This window comes from Danio rerio, chromosome 11 (assembly GCF_049306965.1).
Source record: "Danio rerio strain Tuebingen ecotype United States chromosome 11, GRCz12tu, whole genome shotgun sequence".
NCBI lineage: Eukaryota > Metazoa > Chordata > Actinopteri > Cypriniformes > Danionidae > Danio > Danio rerio.
Window position 1 is genome coordinate 17,710,548 of NC_133186.1, and position 27,461 is coordinate 17,738,008.

General features: G+C 36.8%; 1 protein-coding gene across 2 annotated transcripts in view; it reads left to right on the forward strand.

The window, feature by feature from the left end:
- Positions 1-487: 487 nt before the first annotated feature.
- The window catches only part of gdf11 (growth differentiation factor 11), a 143,311-nt gene continuing 116,337 nt past the window's right edge, over positions 488-27,461 (forward strand). For both annotated transcript variants that reach the window (NM_212975.1, XM_005155799.6), the window contains 1 exon segment: positions 488-1,175. In NM_212975.1, coding sequence (NP_998140.1) covers positions 758-1,175 — 418 coding nt within the window. In that variant the 5' untranslated portion in view covers positions 488-757.

Genomic DNA, 27,461 nt, shown 5'->3' on the forward strand with positions numbered 1-27,461 from the left:
ATATATATATATATATATATATATATATATATATATATATATATATATATATATATATATATATATATATGCCTATATATATATAGGCCTATATATATATTATTATTATTATTTATTTTTTCTTTCAAATTGTCATCCAAACTGAGAGTTATTAGTGTACTGAAAGTAATTTTAAAGTTTTAATAATAATAATATCGAGAATATTTAAAATAAGATATGTATCTGTTGCCGTTAAAAATTACATGAACAATGTATAGCATTTTTACTATAACGAACAGATTAATATGTATCACTATTGTGTTATGAGACCCGGTGCTCTCTCTCTCTCTCTCTCTCTCTCTCTCTCTCTCTCTCTCTCTCTCTCTCTCTCTCGTTCTCACTCAAGATTTAGTGACAAACCTGTGATCCTTTTGTTGAAATGTTAGCCAATAGAGAAGGATTACGCCACCAGGCAGTGATATATAAGGGGAGCATTATAGGCATCGGTACAGTTGAAAAAAGCTTAGTATCAGCTGGAGCAGATAGATTATAAAATGATATTAAAACAAACTGAAATGCATTAAGGAACGATATTTAAAAGAATTCGATAAAAGCCGTCGCTTTGTTTTTTTTTTTATGAAATAGGCTACATCTTCTAGAACGTCTTTATTCGTATTTATATATTTAATTCGTCTTTCAAACAAAAATAAAGACAATAACAACTGTAGCCTATTTTTAAAAATCAAGAGAAAACCATTGTTTCCTGATATTTAACAACATGAAAAGGTATAACTTTTTACTGTGCTTAACGGTACTTATTTCTCTGGGACTGTCCGGAAGCGATGAGCCGAACCTCTTTCTAGCCCCACTGAGCGAGATGTCCTCTGATATTGGAGTTTCTCTCTTTGACGTGGATGATGTGGAGTCTTCTGAGTGTTCAGCGTGCGTGTGGAGAGAACAGAGTAAAGTCTTGCGACTGGAAACAATTAAATCACAAATACTTAGCAAACTGCGCTTAAAACAAGCACCCAACATCAGCAGAGAGGTGGTTAATCAGCTTCTTCCCAAAGCACCTCCGCTGCAGCAGCTGTTGGACCATCATGACTTCCAAGGGGACGCATCTTCCTTAGAGGATTTCATAGACGCCGATGAGTATCACGCCACCACCGAGTCCGTCATCACAATGGCTTCAGAGCGTGAGTTACAAAACTTCAAGCTTCAAGCTATCTTTGCTTAAGATGCATAACTGATGTCTGTTTCATTCACAACACTCTCGCTCCAATTTTCTTTTTTCCTTCAATCGCATTTACACAACTGTTTTGCACAGTTAAAGGACAGCCACGAATATGCCACAGCATCTTTACAAACCCTTAAAGGATGACATGAAAGAGAAAAATGTGTTTTACGTAATTTACAAATATTTTTCAGATACAATAATACACATAGCCTATGATGCGAGATCTCTAACCATTTATGAAAGCCGTCTTTGTTGCGCCTGTTACTGTTTACTTGAAAATAATCAATATCTTTAGGCAGTTGCATTGAATGTGGTTTACATTTACGTTATGCTAGTTACAAAAACAACAACAACAACAACAACAACAACGGAGAGCTATACAATATTTTTATATAATAAATGGTGCACAAACATGCTTTCTTGCTGGTCAAGAAACAGAGTCCCAAAGTAGCCTACTATTTTCTCCCACAGCAGCAGCAGTCCACGACTTGCACTTCCCTTTTAAAAGTGAAGTTTATAGGCACAGGCCGTTTTTTTCACCTCACGGCGACACAATGCTCATGGAGCTTGGGTCGAGGGGAGTGTGTGACCTTTCCGCTTAGAATAGCCGGGGTTCAACAACATTTACACACATAATGTATTCCGCACAAGGCAGATGAAAAGCCGAGCAAATAATCCGTTTTTTTCTTTCTGACCAGAGTGAACAAAGATAGGGTTGTGTTCCCCTAACTAACCTCTGCCTTGATTGTCACACAGCCCACGTTCCTGCTGGCATAATGAACGCGCTTGACATTCAGGAGACGAATCACATAAATGATAATTTAACGGCTGCAAAGCTAATGGACGCCTTTTATAAATAACTATTTGTTTTCAGAAATTATTGTTGTAACAATGCAGTATGAGAGTAGCATGGGAAACTGACTGTCATATAGATTTGTCTGTATTCGCACATAATTAAACATCATTTGATACATGTCTATAAATTTAGACCAGGCATTACTCTCAGTCAATGTTTTTTTTTTTGGTTTTTGTCAGTGATTCTTGGCTTGCACCCTTACCTCTCCCACTCCCCATCTTCCAGTGATTCACTGACTTGTTGAACTTACTGAAGTGCACAAGAAAACATTTACAACAGTAATTATAATCTGCAAACTGCATTAACGGGTATCTAAAAAACACCAAGCTGTGCTCAATGCAGAATACAGAAATGCAAAATGAGGGGTTTTGAATGTCATGGGATATTTATATATTTATTTATTTTTCGACGAAATACCGTTTAAACTTTTCTTTATGTTCTGCAAAAAATTGTACTCTGCAGTACACTTCCATAGAAACACACATTCATCAAGTCAGAGAGGAAAAGGCCTCCTATTGACAAGAAGGGTCAGAGAGTTCACAGCAATGTGATATATTGGATGAGGAGCCAATTAACCTTTTCAGGTCTTTTTTCTTTAGCAGCAAAAGAGAACTAGTAGATTAAACACTACTACCCCCACCTAAAATGTCAAACAGGATGGGTTGGAGATTAAACAACACTACCAGCATTTCCTCCCCCACCTAAAATGTGTTTTTCTCTCTCACACACAGTTGCATACACATTTATACACACACATGCACAAACACTTACTCACTAACCACTCCCAACCAGGGAAAAAACAAAAAAACAAAAAAGTTTTTTTATTGTGTTGACCCTATAAAAGGGTAATTTCCTCAAGGTGCAGGAACCATAAACATCAGAACAGAGAATGTTAAAAAGACATGACAGTTCTGTGTGTGTGGGGAGGTTTTTAGTATTAATGTTCTGTGTGAACACCTGTGTCTGAGACACACTCTCATTCTTTTTGTTCATCTTAGAGAGTAAATGACAGATAAAATAAATTAAGAAAAGAAACCCAAGTGCAAACCCTGGTAAACGTAGTTTCTATCATGTTTTGTAAAATAAATAAAAAAGTAAAGGCACTAAAGAACATACGTTTAGTAGCAATAAAATTATATTTAATAAATGTTTTGGCTAATAAACTTTCAATGAAACTAAAGTCCATCATATCCTGGATACAATTTCACTGCACTCTCAAGAATGCTTCTCTTTCTTTCTCTCATTCTCTTTCCAAATCTCATGGATCTGTGCTTGTCCTCCCCTTTGGAGCAAATCCAAACCCTGTTAAACAGGTACTGATCACAAACAAACAAAAGATTCGTATAGAACATATTGAACAAGTAGATACAACTTGTTCAAAGCTCCTGTTGACTAAGAGGTCAAAAATGACATGGCAGCAGCAAATTAAAAAAAAATATATATATTATTCTAAAATGACTGCAATAACAGAAAAAAAGGAATCATTCTTTTTATTTTCATATTTTCTTAAAAGCTGTGTTCATTTAGGGTTCAACGGTCACATGTAAAATTATTTTTACACAACAAAAACTACTGGAGCACACACATGCACACTGCAACACATATACACACCGTAAGAATTTTTATGAATACAGTCTTGCTAAAATCCTTTCACATGTATAAAGTTGCTTTTAGCTTTAGAAAATATAACATTTACTTTAGTCAAAAATGAGTGGCGGCCACTGGTTAAACATGCGAAATAAACACCATGAAAGAAAAGCTAAACACTCACAGAGTTTGTGATGAGATGAGGTTGTTTCTTCATGCTAAATGTAGCAACTTTATTTTAGTGAAGGCAGGTCATTTTTGACCTGAAGGGTAAACAATATGTATAGAGAAATCCAAGACAACAGAAGGGGTAAAGATTTATCTTAATCAAAATCATGTTTTTTTAAAGGCTGTAGTAAAAACAAACAAACAAAAAATTACTTTTCTTTCTAAGAAAGTAAGTTTTCTTCTCACTAACGCTTTACTTACTTTTTCAGTCACCAATTTAGTCCATTAAATTTGGTGACTGGCAACGGAAGTAAACTGTTGGAATTAAATCATCAACACATGACCATGCTGACTACTAACATGAGTTATGCCATTAATAGATATTAATACAAAATAGGAAATTAATTAGACAAAAAAAAAAAAAAAAACACCAGAACTATCCTTAACAAAAAGATGTTTGCTGCTGTAAAATGTATTACATTATTAAATTAGTATTTATTATTAATTATTAAAACAGAGGTCAGAAGATGGTCCATTTTTCATTGTCAGTCTTCTCATTTTAGTTGCCAAAAAGAAAAATAATGTTACCAAACATGAATATTAATTAATTCATTTCATGAATTATTTATTGGGACAGATTGCCATTTAAAATTAGGCCATAACAATGATCTGTGTGCCAAGGGGGAATAAAAAATAATAATAAGATTATGTCTAGGCTCAGATGGAGACAAATACACAAATGTGATAGCTTAAGACTCATCAGTAGTCTAATGCTGCATCATTTGTGATTGTCTACAATTGAACATCTGAGCCAAGACATAATCTCTTTTTTGGGGGGTGGTGGGGACTTTACCCTAGAACACTTTTGTTTGGCAATGTTATTTTGTTCTCAATTTAGGTGTTCTTGGTAAACAACCTTATAAATCAAATAGAATGAAGTAGTTAGAATAAATGCATATATATTGTATAATGTAAAATCCATGTAAACCTTGGATGAGAAGATTGTCCCAAAAATGTGTAAAGCGCTTTATGAATATAATGAATTATTATTATTATTATTATTATTATTATTATTATTACTATTGTTATTATTAAACCAGGTGTGTGTGTGTGTGTGTGTGTGTGTGTGTGTGTGTGTGTGTGTGTGTGTGTGTGTGTGTGTGTGTGTGTGTGTGTAATATACTGTAAACTACATCACTAAATCTAAATTTTTGAGTTCTGATTACCTTTTGTTAAAGGAATATGACAATTTAATAAATACCTATTAACAAATCTACAAGACCTGCATTGAGTTTTGCAGCCATTTGTCAACATTTTGTTTGTTTATACTTAAAGAAATCAGATTGTCAGATTGTTGTTTCCCCCTAAGTTTTATTTTCTTTTTAGCAACATACATCAGAAGTATTGCTTTTCTGGAAAGATAAAAACAAAGCATTTGTCAGGAGTACTACAGTTTTTGCATTTAATTTGTTTTGCTGCACAATATTTCAAACCTATTTGTGATTGTTGCATTTTTGCAAAAAGTTTTGTTTGTAACAATAACATTTCACCATGTCTATGGTTTAACCAGAAATATGTTTTATTATTTTTTTACAACTCAAAAATGTGTAACCTGGATAAAAATGTAAGTCAAGTTAATAAACATTCATGTAGTGCAATGACATTGAAAATGTTTATAATGTGCAATAAAACTGGAAAAAAAAGCACGGCAATGCCCAGTGAAAAAAAAAAAAGTTGAATAAAATGGCAAAAATGTATATACTGTAAGGTTCGGGGAAATATTAATACAGCATAGTATCACAATATCTCCTGTGGTAATACTTTATAGATACATGGAATGCCCGATCAACATATGCAACGAAATAGTATAAATACAATATTGTTGATATTAAAACAGTTTTCTTTACATGAATTCATTTGGATGGTGTTGCTTTTTTCTGGAGAGCTGTCAACTTTAGCATTCAGTAAGCTCACCTGACACTGACCAATTTAGTTACTATCTAAATGAATTAATTTATTAACAAAGTAAAGATTTTAAGATAATTTTATACATTTTTATTTTTTTAAATATATAATTTTATTTCAGACAAGTTTGTTTACATTTGTAAAATAAATCTTTGAAATGAGCAGCAAAAAAGAAAAAAAAACACAAAAAATAAATGAATTAGCTAAATTAATTGAGCAGCTTATTGTATTTTTGTCTTAATGTGACAAATACCTCGCATCAAAATTCCACCCACCATTTAATTGTTATCAGCCTGATTAGACATATGTCACTCACCACACTGTTTCCTTAGTTTGCTATATAACAGTTTGTTCAAGAAATATACAAAACCCAGGTTAAGTCTAAACATTAAAATGCTATTCAAATGTGCTGAAACTTTTGTAACCGATACAGGTGTTTTGTATATGCTGACACAGCAGTATGTACTATACAGGCAGACCACCATTTTGTAAATGTTGCCAAGGCAACAAGAAATTCACACTGTATCACATGTCGGGACCTTGGTGTTTATTAGATGTCACTTAAGGACATAATACATTAAAAGGGTAAGATAATGCATTAAAAATACATTTACAGACCTGCACAATTGTATGTGACACACAGGTCACTGTCGGTTCTTTTTGCTAGTTAATGTAATTACTTACATGAACTATTACTGAACAATGCTTGTACAGAATTTGGCAGTCACAGTACAACATTTACTAATGCATTATTAAAATCCAAATTCATGTTTTGGGTGGGGGGCGGGATTCGGGGTTGTTTTTTGATATGGTCATATGTTGTATGCTCTCTATATTAAACCAAAAATTGAAATAATGAAAACAATTGTTCACAAAAAAAAAAAAAAAAAAATCCAAATTCATGTTTGTTAACATTAGTTATTGTATGTGAGTTAACATAAACTAATAATGAACAACTTTATTTTAATTAACTGACGGTAACATGTATTAATGAATCATGTGGTAACTGTATTGTTTATTGTTTGTTAATATTAGTTAATACATTAACTAATACAACCTTATTGTAAAGTGTTACCAATATACATCTAAATCTAAATATCCCATTATTATGAAGAGCATGCAGAACATGCTTTGTTGAGACTGGGGGGCTGCACTGGTAAAACTGTGATAGGAGTCTTGTGCCTGGCCCTGTCCCCCAGGAGTATTCTGAATGAGGGTGTCACTTGCAGTATGTACCCCCCATTTTCTCAACACACACCATTCCTCTGTCACATGTCCTCCCCCACTTCTGCTCTCCAATCTCCAGGGATAGGTGGCTAAACAAAGACAGAGCGAGGCAGCATAGGACAGGATTCTGGGGGGAGGGGGTGCACTGTGGCCCCTGTCTTATTAGAAGGGTCGTGAACGTGTCAGAATGATTAATTTGCAGTGGTGCATAGGGATACCCTTGAGTCACATTTTTCCAGAATATAAGCTCTCTGGCACACATGTCTTTTGATTTGTTTGACATTTAGTTTTTTAAAATTTAGAAAATTAGAAATAGAAACAATTATAAAGCAGATTTAATAAAGTTTTTAATTTCCTTGTTATTCAGTTATTTATTTATTTATTTATTTATTTATTTATTTATTTATTTATTTATTATTATTATTTTTTGCTTATTAGGGTGTGTTGAAAGTATCTATTTGGAAAAAAAGATACATAAAGGCGACTTTATATTGGTTAGATAAAGTTAAATATATAAAATGTTAGCAAAATGTTATTGGTAATTTTGAAGACAAAATAAAAATCTGTAAAAATATATCAGCATAATGGATTGATTTTGTAACAATTATGTAACATGCTTAATTTTATTAACAATATGTTTTTTAAATTATCGATGTACTGCCAATACTTAAATCACTCATTTATTTATTCGGATGATGTAAAGTTTACTTCAAAATATAACATTAACAATTATGTCTTACTGCTCTCAGGCAAGTACAGCTAAACCATGTTGTTCTCTTCACTATGCTTCACCTTCGAGATGAGATGTTGATGTAAAGACAACTTTTACCTTTGAACAACGCACTGTGCATTATTGCAAAATGTTAAATTAAACATAACAAAGTCCATCTCCCCTGAAACTCACATTTTGAAAAACGTTTACTCATTTTATTTATTTATTTGTTTTTAGTCGTTTCCTGTAAGCACATGTTGTCCTTTCACAAACACCATTCTTATTCTGTGTATAGTAGATACATGAACAAAGAATTTGCCGTTTGTGCATTTTTTAGGGTTTTTTGTCCTTGGGTGATTTCTCCACTCTTCAAGGTTGCCCTTTTTTCTAGAGTAAATTTTGGGAGAACAACAACACCTGTAGAACGGGTATTATAAAAAAGGCTAGTTCCTGTCCATGATTGTGATTGGCTGTGCTGTGTTTAAAGTTGCTGTAAAAAACTCTATAAACACATGCTTGTGACCTAATTACATTACTGCACTGCTGTATCCTTGTTTTGCTTGGCAACCATTCTACTAGACACTGCTGAAGAGCTACATTGTTTGCAAAAACAATATTTATGTATTTATTTATGCTGTATGTTTATTAAAAGATGTATAATGCAGTTGCATACATTGAATGTTGCATAACAGGAAAAATGCCCGTGTTTTAAAACATCTACTCTGTGTTATGCCTGACAAAAACTTTTAGGTTCATACTTGTCAATCCAAATTGAGAATAACACATTTGTCAGTTTCAGTTATAATCTTTGTTATAAATAGTATGCACCATAACATAAGCTATTCATCTTGGACTTGAACACAGATGCTACCATCCTGCGCAATGGTGACACACAAAGGTTTTACAGTGTTTTGTTGTTTTTTCCCCTTTGATTTTATGGAGAGAAAAAATAGCCGCTGTGGTTGCCAATTCAATTGAAAGAATATTTCTGTTAAATTTATTACACAGTGTGTATTTTTCATTAAATACATTTAACCTCATAAATTCTAAAGGAAAATCCTCTCTTCACTACAGGGCTTGGGTATTGAAGTTATAATAAGTAATTAAGTATCTTATTTAATCTTATTTTATTGTGTAATGTTAAAATTAACTACTCTTTGGTTATTTTGGTGGCTATTTTTGCCCTATTGACTTCCATTATAACCACATTTTTTGATTGCAAAGCCATGACACCAAAATTCATGCATTTTTGATTGTTGGTGGTTTTCCCTGTTGGGAAGAGGTACAACTTAAATTTTTTTTTTTTACTGTGGATCATCAGTTGGGACAATTAAAACTTTAGATAGGCCTGTGCAAAAAGGTTTCTGACCTTATTTTGGAGTTCTGTGGAGTAAAACAATAAATTATAGTGTGGATATAATAACACTTTTTACTGTGTTCTGAGCTGAACTGCAACTGATGATCAACAGTAAAAATGACAAATTGTACCTCTTCTCAACAGGGAAAACCAGCAACAATCAAGAATGCATGATTATATGGTGTCATGGCTTTGCAATTAAAATATGTAACTTTAATAGAAGTCAACATGGCAGAAACAGCAACCAGCATAACAAAAGGGTAATAATTGATTTTTTTTTCATTTTCAAAGCATTTTCCCAAAATATGTGTCAAAATAACATTTGTCACCAAAAATCTTGCTGAAATACAGAGAAAGTTGTGGTCAAATTAGGAGTCAATGTCAGTTGGCATTTCTGTGTGGAATTTGCATGTTCACGTGGGTTTCCTCTGGGTGTTCTTGTTTCTTTCACATTCCGAAGACATGGGTTTAAGTGAATTGGATAAACAAAATTAGCTGTAGTGTATGAGTGTGTATATGTGAGGGTGTATGGGTGTTTCCCAGTACTGAGTTGCAGCTGAAAGGGCATCTGCTCCAGAAAACATATGCTGGAACAGTTCAGGGACTACTCCAAAGGAAAATGAATGAATGAATCATTTTTGCATATGATAACTCCATACCAAACCGAGACTTATATAAACTATATAAATTTATGCAATGCAATGCAAAATGCTATCTGCAAAAAAATCAAAAAATCATCATATTCTAACCTATAGCCTACTTTAAATGAAAGTCAACATATGTGCCTTGATCACCATGACCGCAGCAGGCATGCCTGTTTAAGCTTCTGTGAAGAAATGACCACCTTCATTGAATTATTTTTTTTCACCATGCTGCGAACAAAACAATAAACACACCAGATCAGGAGCATGTGTAACGGAGGTGACCTAGTAGGTGCTGTGCAGGTAAAACCCGAGGCCATGGTCTTTAGCCTCCTTGATAGAGCAATCGACTCCCATGCAGAAGGTTGCCGGTTCGATACCAGCTCTAAGCGGGATGGGTGGCGTCGGACTGGTGGGGTTACATTGGTGCCGTGACCCAGATGGGAGTGAGGTTTAGGGGGGGTGAGTGTAACGGAGTTCAGCTAGTAGGTGCTGTGCAGGTAAAACCTCACTCCTGTGACCTCTAAAAGGTGCTCTGGCAACAGACGCTAGAGGCTATGGTCTTTAGCCTCCTTGTTAGAGCAACTGACCCCCATGCGGAAGCTCGCGGTTCGATCCCAGCTTGGAGCGGGTTGGGTGGTGTAGGACTGGCGGGGTTACACATGCATCCCAAGCACGCGTCAAGCAGGAGCGTGCACGGCCTGAGCGTGGCCAAGACAGCGTTCGTACAAAAATGAAGAAAGACAATGAGAGAAAATTAATGCTCTTCATAGTGTTTAAAAATAATGACTTCTATTAAAAATGTTGACAGACATTGAGATAAAAAAAAAAATACATTGGAGAATTTAATAAAAGGCTTATTTCTGTATAGTGATTGAATTGAGGTAGCCTATATTTTTTATTTGGTGAGGCTATATACAGCATAGCAGGAATTGAACTTTCAGCCTGCAGGAATTGAACTTAACACCCTTGCTGTAGGGCATTTGGATTTCAAAAGATATGCACTTGTGTTTTTTTGTATATTCTAATATATTCTAAAAAAAAAAAAAAAAAAATATATATATATATATATATATATATATATATATATATATATATATATATATATATATATATATATATATATATATGTATTTGCATTAGAATATACAAAAAACACAAATGCATATCTTTTGAAATCCAAATGATATATATATATATATATATATATATATATATAAGGACACCTGCGGGACTCTGGACTATGCAGGCTCACACAACATATCTACAGATAAACATTCACCACCGATCCCCATCCAAACGCCTTCGTGTGCTTTTACCCACGTGGGGCGTGGGCAGGGCTGTGACTTGCGCCGGAAATGGCTGCTGGACCAGTTGGCTGCCCGCACTCAACGGTCTGTTTTCCATTACCCCTGTTCCCATCCCCTCTGTCTATGTTGTGTCTTGCCGGTGTGCTTGTGCTAAGATAGGGCTGTGTTTCTCCCTTTTCTCACTTTGTCCTTATCAAGGGCAAGCTGAGGGGGTGTTTTTTAGCCTAACTGTCCAAATGTATCTTTCTTCGTTTCTAAATGCTACCTCCTAAGATCTGTCTCCCCTGAAAAGTTGTTTGTGATGTTTTGTGTATGGTCTGGGGGGTCCAATCTCGCTATACGAAAGTGTAGTGACAAATAAATTGAATCTGAATATATATATATATATATATATATATATATATATATATATATATATATATATATATATTTTATATATATATATATATATATATATATATATATATATATATATATATATATATATATATATATGTATGTATGTATGTATGTAATTTAGTTTTAAACTGACAGAGTGTCAACTGTGCTAGGAAGCTTGTTCCAGAGTTTAGGTTCCAGATACGAGAAAGATCGACCACCTACAGTCGATTTTGATATTCTAGGAATAATCAATTGTCCAGAATTAATTGAGCGTAGTGGACGTGAGGCACTGCAATACACTCAAATAATGGGAAGTTAAGCCATTCAGGACTTTGTAGGTTGTCAATTAGATGATGAAATGTATACAATTATGTAAACAAACGGTCATGCAAGCATGAATAAGCTTTTCCGCATAAGATAGTCATAGCATTCGTTGAAGTTTGGCAGCATTTTTAAGATTAATTGAATGAAGACGAGGATGGAGCTGAAAATCCATCATAGGTTAGACTGTGTTCCACGTTTTTGTGTGTGATGTTTTGGGGTCCAATATTCTAGACTGAATGCTGAAGAAATTACAAATATCAGGTAGGTAACTGATAAAGTAGTCTTTAGTGCTAAAGGTGATCGTTTCTATCATATTTATAAAATAACAGCTGGTTTTGTAGACCTATCATTGCACAATGAACAAGAGATTAAATAGTGTTCAAAAATGTCATCGCTCTGCTGCACAATTTCAACATTATCAATATCGATATAATGTGATAATAGTAGGTCTAAAGCATGATTATACCAATGAGTAGCTACTGAGACATGCTGTTTTACTCTAAAAGTGGCTAGTATATCTAATAAGGCCAGACTTAAAGCATCTTTTTCATGATCTATATGAATATTAAAATACCCAACAATGAAAACTTTATCTTTGGCTAAACGTATTTTAGGTAAGAAATCAGCAAATTCTTGTGTAAAGTCGATGTGGTGCCCTGAAAGCCTAAATACAGTTGCCAATATACATTTAGATTGAAATTTATTGTTTATATTGTATACTGAAATATACAACACTATCACTTCAAATTAGCTATATTTGAAGTCAGACACTAAAAGCCAGTGACACTAAACGCCTCCACCTTTCCTTTTAAGATGTGGCTTGTGTTTATAATGATATCTTATAGTGATGACTTGTTTAGGGTCATGTAATCTTTTGGTTTAAGCCAGGTTTCTGTTAGAGTGAGTCTAGCTTTAGATCGGTTATTAAATCTTTAACAAAATGAGTTTTAGAGGACTGATCTAATGTTCAATAATCAATAACAATAAATCATGATGAATATCTGAAACACAGTTATGTCAGCCAGAACAACTTCAAAATAAAAGATTAAAGGATCTAGAGTCCAACTTAAGCAGCCTCTGATCACCTTGATGGTGAGGTCTAATGAAACATTTTCAATAATGAAATAAAAACCTCTGTTAAATATCAAAGATTTTAGTAGTTATGACAGGAATGTGACAGACTGTGATGCATGTTAAGCGCACACCGAACAAACAGGTGACAATAATGACTAGGGGAATTAAGTATTTATTTAATCGAGGAATTAAGTATTTTCATTAGTAAATTCCATTCAAGTCAATGCAAGTATGCGAATAGAGGCGGATTACCATCCAGTGGTTAAACAATGCGGAATATGCAATACGTTTGCAGTGAACGTGCGTCTTATGCGTTTGATGTAAACTTAACCCTTTTCAGAAAGGAGAAAACCGCACACTCTAATGTCATGAGGCAAAAACTTCAGTTGCTTTGTCCACATGACCATGCTGTACTTTTTAAAACTTTTTTTTTACTGTAAAATGTTCACCCCAACCTGAGTTTTCAGAAAGATTTAGTTTCAGTTACCCGATACTTGGTTTGAGTAGCATCTGCCTGTAATTCTTGAGGCTGCAATTTCAAGACTGCATTTTCCAAAAACCATCGTTAGCCAACCAAAGGCTAATTTATACTTCTGCGTCAAGCGCACGCGTATGCTACGACGTGGCCTATGCGTGAACGCATAGCCCTCGCCATGGCCGTCGGCGTCGCTAATGCGCACCTCTCAAAATATGTAACTACATGTCTTAACGGTGCATAGCGCAAGCTCTGTGATTGGTCGGCTTGGTAATGCTGACGAGTGTGGGCGGTACCGAGATCCATGCAAGCCCGATGCAGCGAGTGTTTACAAGTGTGGAGTCCCGTCAAGGAGCTCCGGATGAAAAGTTTTGTTTTGTGCTTACCTCATGGTTAAAGTTGTTGCACGTCCGCTGGTTCCTGCCTCAAAATGAACGAGTTTGAACCACTTGTACATTAAGGAAGCATTCAGGAAAAAACAAAAAAAAATTAAGAAATTCAACACAGAGGAGCATATATACATCATTGCCAACTAGCGTTTCAGAAGTGTTATTGCAGAGCAACAGAAACCGTGCAGAAGTATGAATGCACGGCTACGCACGTTGCATGCATCGTGGGTCACGCCAATCCCTTGATGCAGAATTATAAACCAGGCATATGGCCTCAAGTTCAATCGTTACAAACATAGTTTGTTGATTTTGGCATTTACCAAATCCATTGTTCCAACGAACATTCGCAAACTGCGTCGCAAACTTGTACACTTGCAACTACACCTCTGAAGCTGTAGTTAGAAACATAGTTCCTGGCTGTGTTCTATTCTCAGTTATCCCCCCAAAACCCTAGTCAATCATAGCATTCTAAAATTTAAACTTGGAATTATTTTTTAAAAAGCATTAAAATCATCACTCTTTGGTATGATTTGCTTTCAAAGTATTTTTACAGTTCAGTTTTTTCGATCTTCATGTTTACAATTGCACTTCCTTCGCAGTGCACTTTGAAAACATTGATATCCTTTTGAATACAGCCATGGCTCATGACGAAAGCTTTAGGTGACCTATTATTTAAAAGTGGAATTTATGTTAGGTCTCCAAAGCTTGTAAAAACAAAAAGCATAGCATTCCTTAATGCTTGTAATTTATAATAGATTATTTATTAAATATCTGTATTGTATATGAAATAGGCCTCTTGGTTAGAACATTTCTGCAGTGGTTTTCATGGGTCAAATTGTAAAAGTAGACTTTTCAACAAATATAAAATAGATAAACAATATACCACTTAATAATGATAATAAAAATAAGAATAACAATAATAATCATCATCCTAATCATCATTAATATTATTATTAAAGTAGGATTTTCTTAATTTTCTAATAAATATAAAACTTTATTTTTAAGAAATAGCCTCATTATTGATTTATTTATTTATATGATTTATATATGATATTAGAATATGTGTTAGCTTTTTTAAGTGATTTGATGTTTAGAATAGAATATGTAATGTTCTCAATAATATTTGTAAATGAAATACAGGGTCTATACTGTATGTGCCATTGACATGTTTTAATTAATATGGAAAACGAGTGTATGTTTGTACCAAAACTAGTATTGGATTTTTAAAAAAATTATTGTGCATGTAAAAATATATTATTTGCACAAAGAAATGATGGGGTTCTTCTCTAAAGAAGTTGTTACCACCCCGTTTAGAGCATCATTATAGGCGTTTTACATAAGTTACATTTACATTTAGTCATGTAGCAGACGCTTTTATCCAAAGCGACTTACAAATGAGGACAAGGAAGCAACTTACACAACTATAAGAGCAACAATGAATAAGTGCTATAGGCAAGTTTCAGGTCTGTAAAGTCTAAGAAGGAAAGTATTAGTACCTTTTTTTTTTTTTTTTTGGGTACAGTTAGTGTGATACCCATGATGGCAATTGCAGATTAGGAAGTGAAGTGGAGACTAAATAGTTGAGTTTTTAGTCGTTACTTGAAAATAGCAAGTGACTCTGTTGTTCTGATGCAGTTAGGGAGTTCATTCCACCAACTGGGCAGACTGAGCGTGAGCGTTCGCGAAAGTGATTTCTTCCTTCTTTGGGATGGAACCACGAGGTAACGTTCATTCACAGAACGCAAGTTTCTGGAGGGCACATAGATCTGCAGAAGTGAGAGCAGATAAGAAGGAGCAAGGCCGGAAGTCGCTTTGTAGGCAAACATCAGAGCTTTGAATTTGATGCGAGCAGCAACTGGCAGCCAGTGCAAACAGACTAGCAGCGGAGTGACATGTGCTCGTTTAGGTTCATTGAAGACCACTCGTGCTGCTGCGTTCTGGAGCAGCTGAAGAAGCTTGATAGAGTTAGCTGGAAGCCCAGCTAGTAGAGAGTTGCAGTAATCCAGTTTGGAGAGAACAAGAGCTTGAACAAGGAGTTGAGCTGCATGTTCAGATAAGAAGGGTCGGATCTTTCTAATGTTATAGAGTGCAAATCTGCACGATCGAGCAGTTCTAGAAATGTGGTCAGAGAAGTTTAGTTGGTCATCAATCGTTACTCCAAGGCTTTTCACCATTTTGGATGCAGTAATGGTTGCCCCATCCATCTGGATTGAAAAGTTATGGTGTAGCGTCGGGTTGGCAGAAACTACAAGCATTTCCGTTTTTGCGAGGTTCAGCTGAAGATGATGATCTTTCATCCAGTGTAAAATATCCAACAGGCAGGCTGAGATGCGAGCTGGAACCGAGGGATCATCAGGATGAAAAGAGAGGTATAGCTGGGTATCATCAGCATAGCAGTGGTAGGAGAATCCATGTTTCTGGATGACTGGTCCTAGAGATGACGTGTAGATGACATTATAGCTAACGTAGTTCAAATGATAGATCTACGACAGAGAAACTACGAGTTTTGGGAAACACTTGTCACTACATCGTTGCATCGTACTATGATAGTTCAGCCTTGAGGTATGTTGTTGTTTGGGAAACACACCCCATTACATGTTTTATAATGTTTATTGAGACTAGAGGCATTTTAATAATCAGACTTGGTCATCATTATAATTTACTGGTAAAATACCATGCGTTAGATTATGTATTTTGCTGTCTACTGTACTCTATATGAAGTGATTTCATAGACAGAGTAGAGAGTAGGTTCAGAGTAGGCAGAAGTATGACAATAATAAATAAATACATCTGTTAAGTACTAGGCTTAGGTCTATTGTGTGTCTATTTATATTAAATAAATTTAAAATAGTTAAGAACAAACATTAATTGGTATGAAGACTAATATTTTTTGTATCAAGTGTGTTCGCTCTGTGGTAAATATCTTTTAAAATTAAGAGTAGAACAATCGCCTTATTTCGTTTACTTCTCTTTCTCTCTTAGGAGTCATAGATCACATGATGTCACGCTGTGTCCGGTTTGACTGCACGCATTGTATCTTTACTTCTGCCTACAGAGAACTCACCCAGCCAGCTTTATATTTAGCACAGATATGGTTAGACTGTGACTACGGCTGTTTTCTGTTGTCTGCATTCAAGGTGAGAGATCTGACATCTAAAAACGACTTACAAATCAGCCAAATTCCTCTTGAAGCAAGAAAACGGGACTTCAAACAAAGTCTGTTGCTTTGTGTTGCTGTCTTTACAGCAGATTGAAGTTGGTATGTACTTTTCAGCATTTGTCAAATAAAGATTTCAAATGTTTACACGGTTGCTGCACATTTATTTTTTATTTTTTTAATTTGATTTTTTTACTTTTTGTGTCCTGAAGTATAAGTAATAACTAAAACTGTGTGAGTTTTACTGTGATTGTTTACAGTGGACAGCTGATTCATAGACACATTCATATTATTCACATTCTACTGCTCAGTTCTCTAGCATTTTTATTTATAAGAATATTTTAATATTATATTAGGTCTATTTAATATTCAATTACAATGAAATAGAATAACAATGTTGTAATTTGACAGTAATATGTACAGTACAGAGATGGACCAAATGTTGTTAGAAAGTGGAATTAAAGTACTTACCCTGTATTTAAAATAGCAAAAATAACACTAAGAACACTGCATTTTAGATCAGTATTATTAGATTATGATATTATCTGTAACTTATTAATTAAAAGGTACTACAGATATTAAATTAAGTGCACCCAGTAGGTGGCAGCAGGACACTGTCTTCAGATCCTAATTCATTCAAATAAAGAAACTGAACAAATCATGATTAAGCCATTAGATAATAAATGATGAAACTTATTGCCATTATAGATGACACACCAGGTAATAGATTTAATAAAATCTGTGTTCATTGTATCTGTGTGAATTGTATTCATCCTGGAACATTATACATATAACAGAAACAGAACAGATTCAGTCAAACACACATACTGTCCACACACAATTATGTAGGTGTGTGTATCTGCGTGTATGCATGCACTGTAAGCCAAATGAAGGTTGTATAACTCATTTTTTACAAAGATTTTCACTCTCAATCTTATTTTCTCTTTTTACGATTTCACTCCCTAGAGCATGTGACGTCATGTAACTCACTCAGGGCTTCCTCTCGTAACATACCTAAAACACAGATTGCCGTAAAAACCTTTCAATGGCAAGGAAGCATTTTTTCTTATTTGATAAGTTATTATGTCAATGGTACGAAAAGAGTTAAAATCATGGTCATTTTAACAGTAACAAAAGTTGAGTAAAACAACACTTAGTAATATACAAAAACGTGAGACCAATTAATCTTCATGGTTGGACAGTTATCTCTTTATAGTGCTATTCATTTTCATTAGACGGATGGAATTTGGATTTAATTTGATCAAATTTGTTACAGTGTAAAATATAATATTTCCTGTTGCCAGAATGTAAATGGATTTTGGCATGTCAGTGTTTAGCATGTAAAATGTGATTCATTTTAGAGAATAATAATAATGATAATTATAAATATAAATGCAAGCATTGATTATGGGGCCAAGCGCATAATAAACATCTTTTGCTTATTTTGTTTTCTTTTAGGAAACTTTTTGAATGTCACACAATATTTACAATTTAAAACCTTTTTACAAATAATAATGAAATTGTAAAATTAAATAGTTAAATAAATAATTTAAAATAGCTTCAAATGAAGTGCAGAGTTTGGTGAGTTTTAAACGCAATGCAGAGCCTAATAAGTATCAAATGCAGTGCAGAGCCTGATGAGCTTTAAATGCACTGTGGAGCCTAATGAGCTTCAAACGCAGTGCAGAACCTGATGAGCTTCAATTGCAATGTGAAGCGTGATGAGTTTAAAACGCAGTGCAGAACCTGATGAGCTTCAATTGCAGTGCGGAGCGTTATGAGCTTCAAACACAGTGCAGAGCCTGATGAGCTTCAATCACAGTGTGGAGCCTAATGAGCTTTAAACACAATGCGGAGCCTATTGCCAGATTCAGCATGACCCAAGGCAGGGCAAATGCTAGGGGCGCAGTACATCCAGGGGGGCGCCAGAAATGGGGGAAGAAAAAAAGTAACTTGAACTATACTTAAAACTTGTTGTTATGACTTAAGAAAAGAATAAGCCCAGATTAATTTAACTGCACAGTGCATAGCCTACTAAGTTGTAGTAGTATAATAATAATAAAACCTACTCGCCTAAGATGCCCCCCTCCAAATAATTAGACTTTACCTGCTACGGTGTTCATTTTATTTTGATGGATCAACATACTCAATATGTCAAAACGTCCCAAACTGTCTAGTGTGCAGGGGAGGCAAAAAAAGAAAAGAAGAGGATAAAAAAACGTGACAAAGACAGAGGTAATGTTACGACAAAGATGATTATTTTACAGTATCCGTGATCGATAAACGCCATTAATTAGCCTGACACATACTTGTCAACTCTCCAGTTTTTCCCGCCATCATCACGTTTAAGTATTTCCCCGTAGTTGCCCCGTATAATTGCAAGAGCTGTTCAAGAGAATTGTGCTTTTGCTTTATTTTGGCTTGAAAGCACGTTGATAAAAATGTCTGCATTCACTTTTTTCCCATTAAAGCTGTGCGTCGATTGACGCAACCCCTGAATCAGTGTATACATGCAGTCTGACTACTGGACGTGCTCTGTATGATAAACTGTTCCGCTTCTGGACACGCAATTTAAAGAGGAATGAAAGTTTGGCATACTTTGGGGATTTAGGTGTGTTTAAACAGACACATACATTTAATAATATGTAAACATGTTTGTTGTGCTTGTATTATTTTAAACACAACATTTTTTTTTCTTAAATGAGCACAACAGTTACTAAACTAATCGAATGCTTTCATTAGCCTATAGAGATCTGTGCATTCTTACAGTGACACCTCTGTTATCAAAAAACAAAATGAGAGATTGCTGCTCTTCACTAAATAACTGTAGTAATGCTAATCAATATTTAAATACAGTAAAAAGTGATTGGGATTTTATAACTTGATTTATATTCTGTATAGGCCATTGATTTTAACAGGCAAAATATTTGATGTTACTGTTAATATTTTCTAATGTTTGCCATGTCTTCTTTTTAAAGCTAATTGTTGTCCCATATTTTTACATCACAGCATTGACAGGTATGGCATAACATGGTTTGCTAATCAATAAATAGCTAGCTCTATCTGTTAGTTTTAATGTCAGCTTATGTTATGGAAGGGCATGTTATGGAAAATAGTAACTGTAATGTAACTACCCCCATCATTCCTTTCTCAGGCAAATGTGTAAATATTAGATATTTTCAGCAGCATTAGGTGTTATAACGTTATTTGCATTGGCATGGTTATCTGATGTTTTCCCAGCTTGTAGTAGTCAATCAAAATGCTCTTGATTTTAACCATAGTCGTAAGCCTAGCTTTTTGTTGTGTTACAGTTCATAGTGTATAAAGTTCATTTATCAAAAACTTTACATTAGTGTTAAAGTCCATATCATTGGTGTTAGAGCATAGCTTAGCATTACCACATGGTATATTATACTGCAATTTACTCATTTTTTGCATTCTGCTAATTAGAATTTCACTGTAATGACAATAAAATTTAAATTGTTACTTATATGAAATACTAATATAATTAAAGCTGCAAGCAGCGATGATAGGGACCTCGCACCCGGGCTCACCGCCGCCCGGTGACCTTACAATGACAGAGAACAGCGAACAATAATAATTTAAGCCAATGTATATAAAGAACCCGAGAAAATCACAAATATATGTCAAACTTCCTCCTGTCACCAGGTGGCGCTATGACTTTGACTCAAGATTGGCATGTAGATGTCTTCAGGAGAGAATTCTTATCAACCATGTGAATTTTCAGGCAGATCAGTCATTTTGTGGCTGAGTTATAAGCCAAACTACCTTTTGCCAGCAGGTGGCGCTATGAATGATTTAATTTTGTTATGTGGATGTGTTCAGGACTTTTATCAACCATGTGAAGTTTCAGGCTGATCACATTTTGTGTGGTTGAGTTATAATGCAAACTACATTCTGCCAGCAGGTGGCGCTATGACTGTGACTCTAGATTGGCATGTAGATGCCTTCAGTAGAGGAATCTTATCCACCATGTGAATTTTCAGCCAGATCGGACATTGTTCGGCTGAGTTATATTTATTTTCCTGTTGCCAGCAGGTGGCGCTATGACTGTGACTCCATATTGGCATGTAGATGTCTTCAGGAGAGGAATTTAATCAACCATGTAAAGTTTCAGGCAGATCAGACATTGTGTGGCTGAGTTATAAGCCAAACTACCTTCTACCAGCAGGTGGCGCTATGAGAGACTTAATATAATTATGTAGATGTGCAAGGGAGAGTACTTTCATCAACCATGTGAAGTTTCAGGCTGATCAGATATTGTGTGGTTGAGTTATAATGCAAACTACCTTCTGCCAGCAAGTGGCGCTATAACTGTGACTCAAGATTGGCATGTAGATGCCTTCAGTAGAAGAATTTAATCAACCATGTAAAGTTTCAGGCAGGTCAGACATTGTGTGGCTAAGTTATAAGCCAAACTACCTTCTGCCAGCTGGTGGCGCTATGACTGACTCAATATTGTCATGTGGATGTGTTCAGGAGAGGAATATTATCAACCATGTGAAGTTTCAGGCAGATCGGACTTTGTGTGGTTGAGTTATAAGGACTTCCTGTTCCATGGAGAAGCGTTGAGGTTTGTCATGCCGCCACGGACACACCCCTCTGCAAAAACTCTAGATCTTCACAATATATCATCGCTAGAGCTTTCAGATGACAACACCCAATTTTGGTGCTGATACAATAAAATTTGGTGAAGTAGTATGTTACAATGTAAAACATGTCATTTCCTGTGGCCAGCTGGTGGCGCTATAACTGTATCTGGATATTGGCATGTAAACGTGTTCAGGTCAGGACTCTTATCAAACCTGTGAATTTTGAGGCAGATCGGATAATGCATGCTTGAGTTATAACGACTGCCTATTTTGTGGCGAATAGTCAAAGTTTGCGAGGCCGCCACGGACACGCCCATCTATAAAAACTCAAAAGCTTCGCAATTTAACATCGCCAAGGCCTTTAGATGACAAAACCAAATTTTGGTGTTGATCGGATAAAATCCCTAGGAGGAGTTCGTTAAAATACAACGCCTGGAAATGGCAAAAATGCCACTTTTTCGCCGCAGGAAGTTAAAAATATCCTACTTCCTGTTGGGTTTGAGATATGGCTCCAAGAGACTTTTTCGTATATTTTGGCATGTTTGAGGTGTGTGCCAATTTTCGTGCATGTGCGTGATTCGTAGATCGGGGGCTTGTCCGTTTAAGTTTTCTAGGTGGCGCTGTCGAGTCATTTTGCCACAACCACTTCAATAATTTCATGGGCATGTGTTCAGGAGAGGACTTTTATCAACCATGTGAAGTTTCAGGCAGAGCTGACATTGTGTGGTTGAGTTATAAGGACTTCCTGTTCCATGGCGAAGCGTTGAGCCTTGTCATGCCGCCACGGACACGCCCCTCTCCGAAAACTCTAGATCTTCACTATATATCATCGCTAGAGCTTTCAGATAACACCACTCAAATTTGGTGCTGATACGATAAAATTTGTGGGAGTTAGTTTGGTTCAGTGCAAAACATGTCATTTCCTGTGGCCAGCAGGTGGCGCTATAAGTATATCTGGATATTGGCATGTAAACGTGTTCAGGTCAGGACTGTTATTAAACGTGTGAATTTTGAGGCAGATCGGGTGATGCATGCCTGAGTTATAACGACTTCCTGTTTTGTGGCGAATCATCAAAGTTTGCGAGGCCGCCACGGACACACCCATCAACGAAAACTCTAAAGCTTCGCAATTTAACATCGCCAAGTCCTTTAGATGATAAAACCCAATTTTGGTGACGATCGGATAAAATCCCTAGGAGGAGTTCGTTAAAATACAACGCCTGGAAATGGCAAAAACGCCACTTTTTCGCCGCAGGAAGTCAAAAATATCCGACTTCCTGTTGGGTTTGAGATATGGCTCCAAGAGACTTTTTCGTATGTTTTGGTGTGTTTGAGGTGTGTGCCAATTTTCGTGCATGTGCGTGATTCATATATCGGGGGCTCGTCCGTTTAATTTTTCTAGGTGGCGCTGTCGAGTCATTTTGCCACGCCCACTTCCAAAGCCCATAACAAACGTAAATTTTCGCCACTTCTGAGGCGTGTGCAAAGTTTCGTGAGTTTTCGGGCATGTTTAGCCCCTCAAAACCGCGATTCATTCCGCGGAAGAAGAAGAAGAAGAAGAAGAAGAAGAAGAATTAAAGCTGCAAGCAGCGATGATAGGGACCTCGCACCCGGGCTCACCGCCGCCCGGTGACCTTACGATGACAGAGAACAGTGAACAAAAATAATATAAGCCGATATATATATATATAAAACTAAGAAAAATACAGATTTATGCCAAACTTCCTCCTGTCAGCAGGTGGCGCTATACCTGTGACTCAAGATTGGCATGTAGATGTCTTCAGGAGAGGAATTTATTCAACCATGTGAAGTTTCAGGCACATGGGACATTTTGTGGCTGAGTTATAAGCCAAACTACCTTTTGCCAGCAGGTGACGTTATGACTGACTCAATATTGTTATGGGGATGTGTTCAGGAGTGGACTTTTATCAAACACGTGAAGTTTCAGGCAGATCAGAGATTGTGTGGAGATTGTGTTATAAGACAAACTACATTCTGCCAGCAGATGGCGCTATGAAAGACTCAATATTATTATGTAGATGTGCTCAGGAGAGGACTTTCATCAACCATGTGACATTTTAGACAGATCGGACATTGTGTGGCCGAGTTACAAGCCAAACTACCTTCTGCCAGCAGATGGCGCTATTACTGACTCAATATTGTTATGTAGATGTATTCAGGAGAGGACTTTTATCAATCATGTGAAGTTTCAGGCAGATCGGACATTGTGTGGTAGAGTTATAAAAACTTCCTGTTCCATGGCGAAGCGTTGAGGTTTGTCATGCCACCACAGACACGCCCCTCTGCGAAAACTCTAGATCTTCACAATATATCATCGCTAGAGCTTTCAGATGACACTACTCTATTTTGGTGCTGATACGGGAAAGTTTGTGGTAGGAGTTTGTTATAGTGTCAAACATGTCATTTCCTGTGGCCAGCAGGTGGCGCTATAACTGTAACTGGATATCGGCACGTAAACCTGTTCAGGTCAGGACTGTTATTAAATGTGTGAATTTTGAGGCAGATCTGATAATGCATGCCTGAGTTATAACGACTTCCTGTTTTGTGGCGAATCATCAAAGTTTGTGAGGCCGCCACGGACACGCCCATCGATGAAAACTCTAAAGCTTCGCAATTTAACATCGCCAAGGCCTTTAGATGATAAAACCCCATTTTGGTGTCGATCGGATAAAATCCCTAGGAGGAGTTCGTTAAAATACAACGCCTGGAAATGGCAAAAATGCCACTTTTTCGCCGCAGGAAGTTAATAATATTTGACTTCCTGTTAGGTTTGAGATATGGCTCCAAGAGACTTTTTCGTATGTTTTGGCATGTTTAAGGTCTGTGCCAATTTTCGTGCATGTGCGTGATTCGTAGCTCGGGGGCTCGTCCGTTTAATTTTTCTAGGTGGCGCTGTCGAGTCATTTTGCCACGCCCACTTCAATATTGTTATGTGGATGTGTTCAAGAGATGACGTTTATCAACCATGTGAAGTTTCAGGCAGATCGGACATTGTGTGGTTGAGTTATAAGGACTTCCTGTTCCATGGCGAAGCGTTGAGGTTTGTCATACCGCCACGGACACGCCCCTCTGCGAAAACTCTAGATCTTTACAATATATCATCGGTAGAGCTTTCAGATAACACCACCCAATTTTGGTGTTGATACGAAAAAATTTGTGGGAGGAGTTTATTACTCCGTAAATCATGTCATTTCCTGTGGCCAGCAGGTGGCGCTATAACTATATCTGGATATTGGCATGTAAACGTGTTCAGGTCAGGACGCTTATCAAGCGTGTGAATTTTAAGGCAGATCTGATAATGCATGCCTGAGTTATAACGACTTCCTGTTTTGTGGCGAATCATCAAAGTTTGCGAGGGCGCCAAGGACACGCCCATCGACGAAAACTCTAAAGCTTCGCAATTTAACATCGCCAAGGCCTTTAGATGATAAAACCCAATTTTGGTGTCGATCGGATAAAATCCCTAGGAGGAGTTCGTTAAAATACAACGCCTGGAAATGGCAAAAACGCCACTTTTTCGCCACAGGAAGTTAAAAATATCCGACTTCCTGTTGGGTTTGAGATATGGCTCCAAGAGACTTTTTCGTATGGTTTGGCATGTTTGAGGTGTGTGCCAATTTTCGTGCATGTGCATGATTCGTGTATCGGGGGCTCGTCCGTTTAATTTTTCTAGGTGGCGCTGTCGAGTCATTTTGCCACGCCTACTTCCGAGACCCATAACAACCTGCTATTTACACCGCGTTTGGTGTGTGTGCAAATTTTCATGAGTTTTCGGGCATGTTTAGACCCTCAAAAGTGCCCCGATAGGGGGCGGAATAATAATAATAATAATAATTAAAGCTGCAAGCAGCGATGATAGGGACCTCGCACCCGGGCTCACCGCCGCCCGGTGACCTTACGATGACAGAGAACAGCGAACAATAATAATATAAGCCGATATATATATAAAAAACCTAAGAAAAATACAGATTTAAGACAAACTTCCTCCTATCAGCAGGTGGCGCTATACCTGTGACTCAAGATTGGCATGTAGATGTCTTCAGGAGAGGAATTTAATCAACCATGTGAAGTTTCAGGCACATGGGACATTGTGTGGCTGAGTTATAAGCCAAACCACCTTTTGCCAGCAGGTGGCGTTATGACTGACTCAATATTGTTATGGGGATGTGTTCAGGAGTGGACTTTTATCAAACATGTGAAGTTTCAGGCAGATCAGAGATTGTGTGGAGATTGTGTTATAAGACAATTTACATTCTGCCAGCAGGTGGCGCTATTAAAAACTCAATATTATTATGTAGATGTGCTCAGGAGAGGACTTTCATCAACCATGTGACATTTTAGACAGATCGGACATTGTGTGGCCGAGTTACAAGCCTAAATTTCTTCTGCCAGCAGGTGGCGCTATGACTATGACTCAATCTTATTATGTAGATTTATTATGTAGATGTGCTCAGGGGAGGACTTTCATCAACCTTGTGAAGTTTCAGGCAGATCGGACATTGTGTGGCCAAGTTACAAGCCAAACTACCTTCTGCCAGCAGATGGCGCTATTACTGACTCAATATTGTTATGTAGATGTGTTCAGGAGAGGACTTTTATCAATCATGTGAAGTTTTAGGCAGATCGGACATTGTGTGGTTGAGTTATAAGGACTTCCTGTTCCATGGCGAAGCGTTGAGGTTTGTCATGCCACCACAGACACGCCCCTCTGCAAAAACTCTAGATCTTCACAATATATCATCGCTAGAGCTTTCAGATGACACCACTCTATTTTGGTGCTGATACGGGAAAGTTTGTGGTAGGAGTTTGTTATAGTGTCAAACGTCATTTCCTGTGGCCAGCAGGTGGCGCTATAACTGTAACTGGAAATCGGCACGTAAACCTGTTCAGGTCAGGACTGTTATTAAATGTGTGAATTTTGAGGCAGATCGGATAATGCATGCCTGAGTTATAAAGACTTCCTGTTTTGTGGCGAATCATCAAAGTTTGCGAGGCCGCCACAGACACGCCCATCGACAAAAACTCTAAAGCTTCGCAATTTAACATCGCCAAGGCCATTAGATGATAAAACCCAATTTTGTTGTCGATCGGATAAAATCCCTAGGAGGAGTTCGTTAAAATACAACGCCTGGAAATGGCAAAAACGCCACTTTTTCGCCGCAGGAAGTTAAAAATATCCGACTTCCTGTTAGGTTTGAGATATGGCTCCAAGAGACTTTTTCGTATGTTTTGGCATGTTTAAGGTGTGTGCCAATTTTCGTGCATGTGCGTGATTCGTAGCTTGGGGGCTCGTCCATTTAATTTTTCTAGGTGGCGCTGTCGAGTCATTTTGCCACGCCCACTTCATTATTGTTATGTGGATGTATTCAAGAGATGACGTTTATCAACCATGTGAAGTTTCAGGCAGATCGGACATTGTGTGGTTGAGTTATAAGGACTTCCTGTTCCATGGCGAAGCGTTGAGGTTTGTCATACCGCCACGGACACGCCCCTCTCCGAAAACTCTAGATCTTCACAATATATCATCGCTAGAGCTTTCAGATAACACCACTCAATTTTGGTGCTGATACGAAAAAATTTGTGGGAGGAGTTTATTACTCCGTAAATCATGTCATTTCCTGTGGCCAGCAGGTGGCGCTATAACTATATCTGGATATTGGCATGTAAACGTGTTCAGGTCAGGACGCTTATCAAGCGTGTGAATTTTGAGGCAGATCTGTTAATGCATGCCTGAGTTATAACGACTTCCTGTTTCGTGGCGAATCATCAAAGTTTGCGAGGGCGCCACGGACACGCCCATCGACGAAAACTCTAAAGCTTCGCAATTTAACATCGCCAAGGCCTTTAGATGACAAAACCCAATTTTGGTGTCAATCGGATAAAATCCCTAGGAGGAGTTCGTTAAAATACAACGCCTGGAAATGGCAAAAACGCCACTTTTTCGCCGCAGGAAGTTAAAAATATCCGACTTCCTGTTGGGTTTGAGAT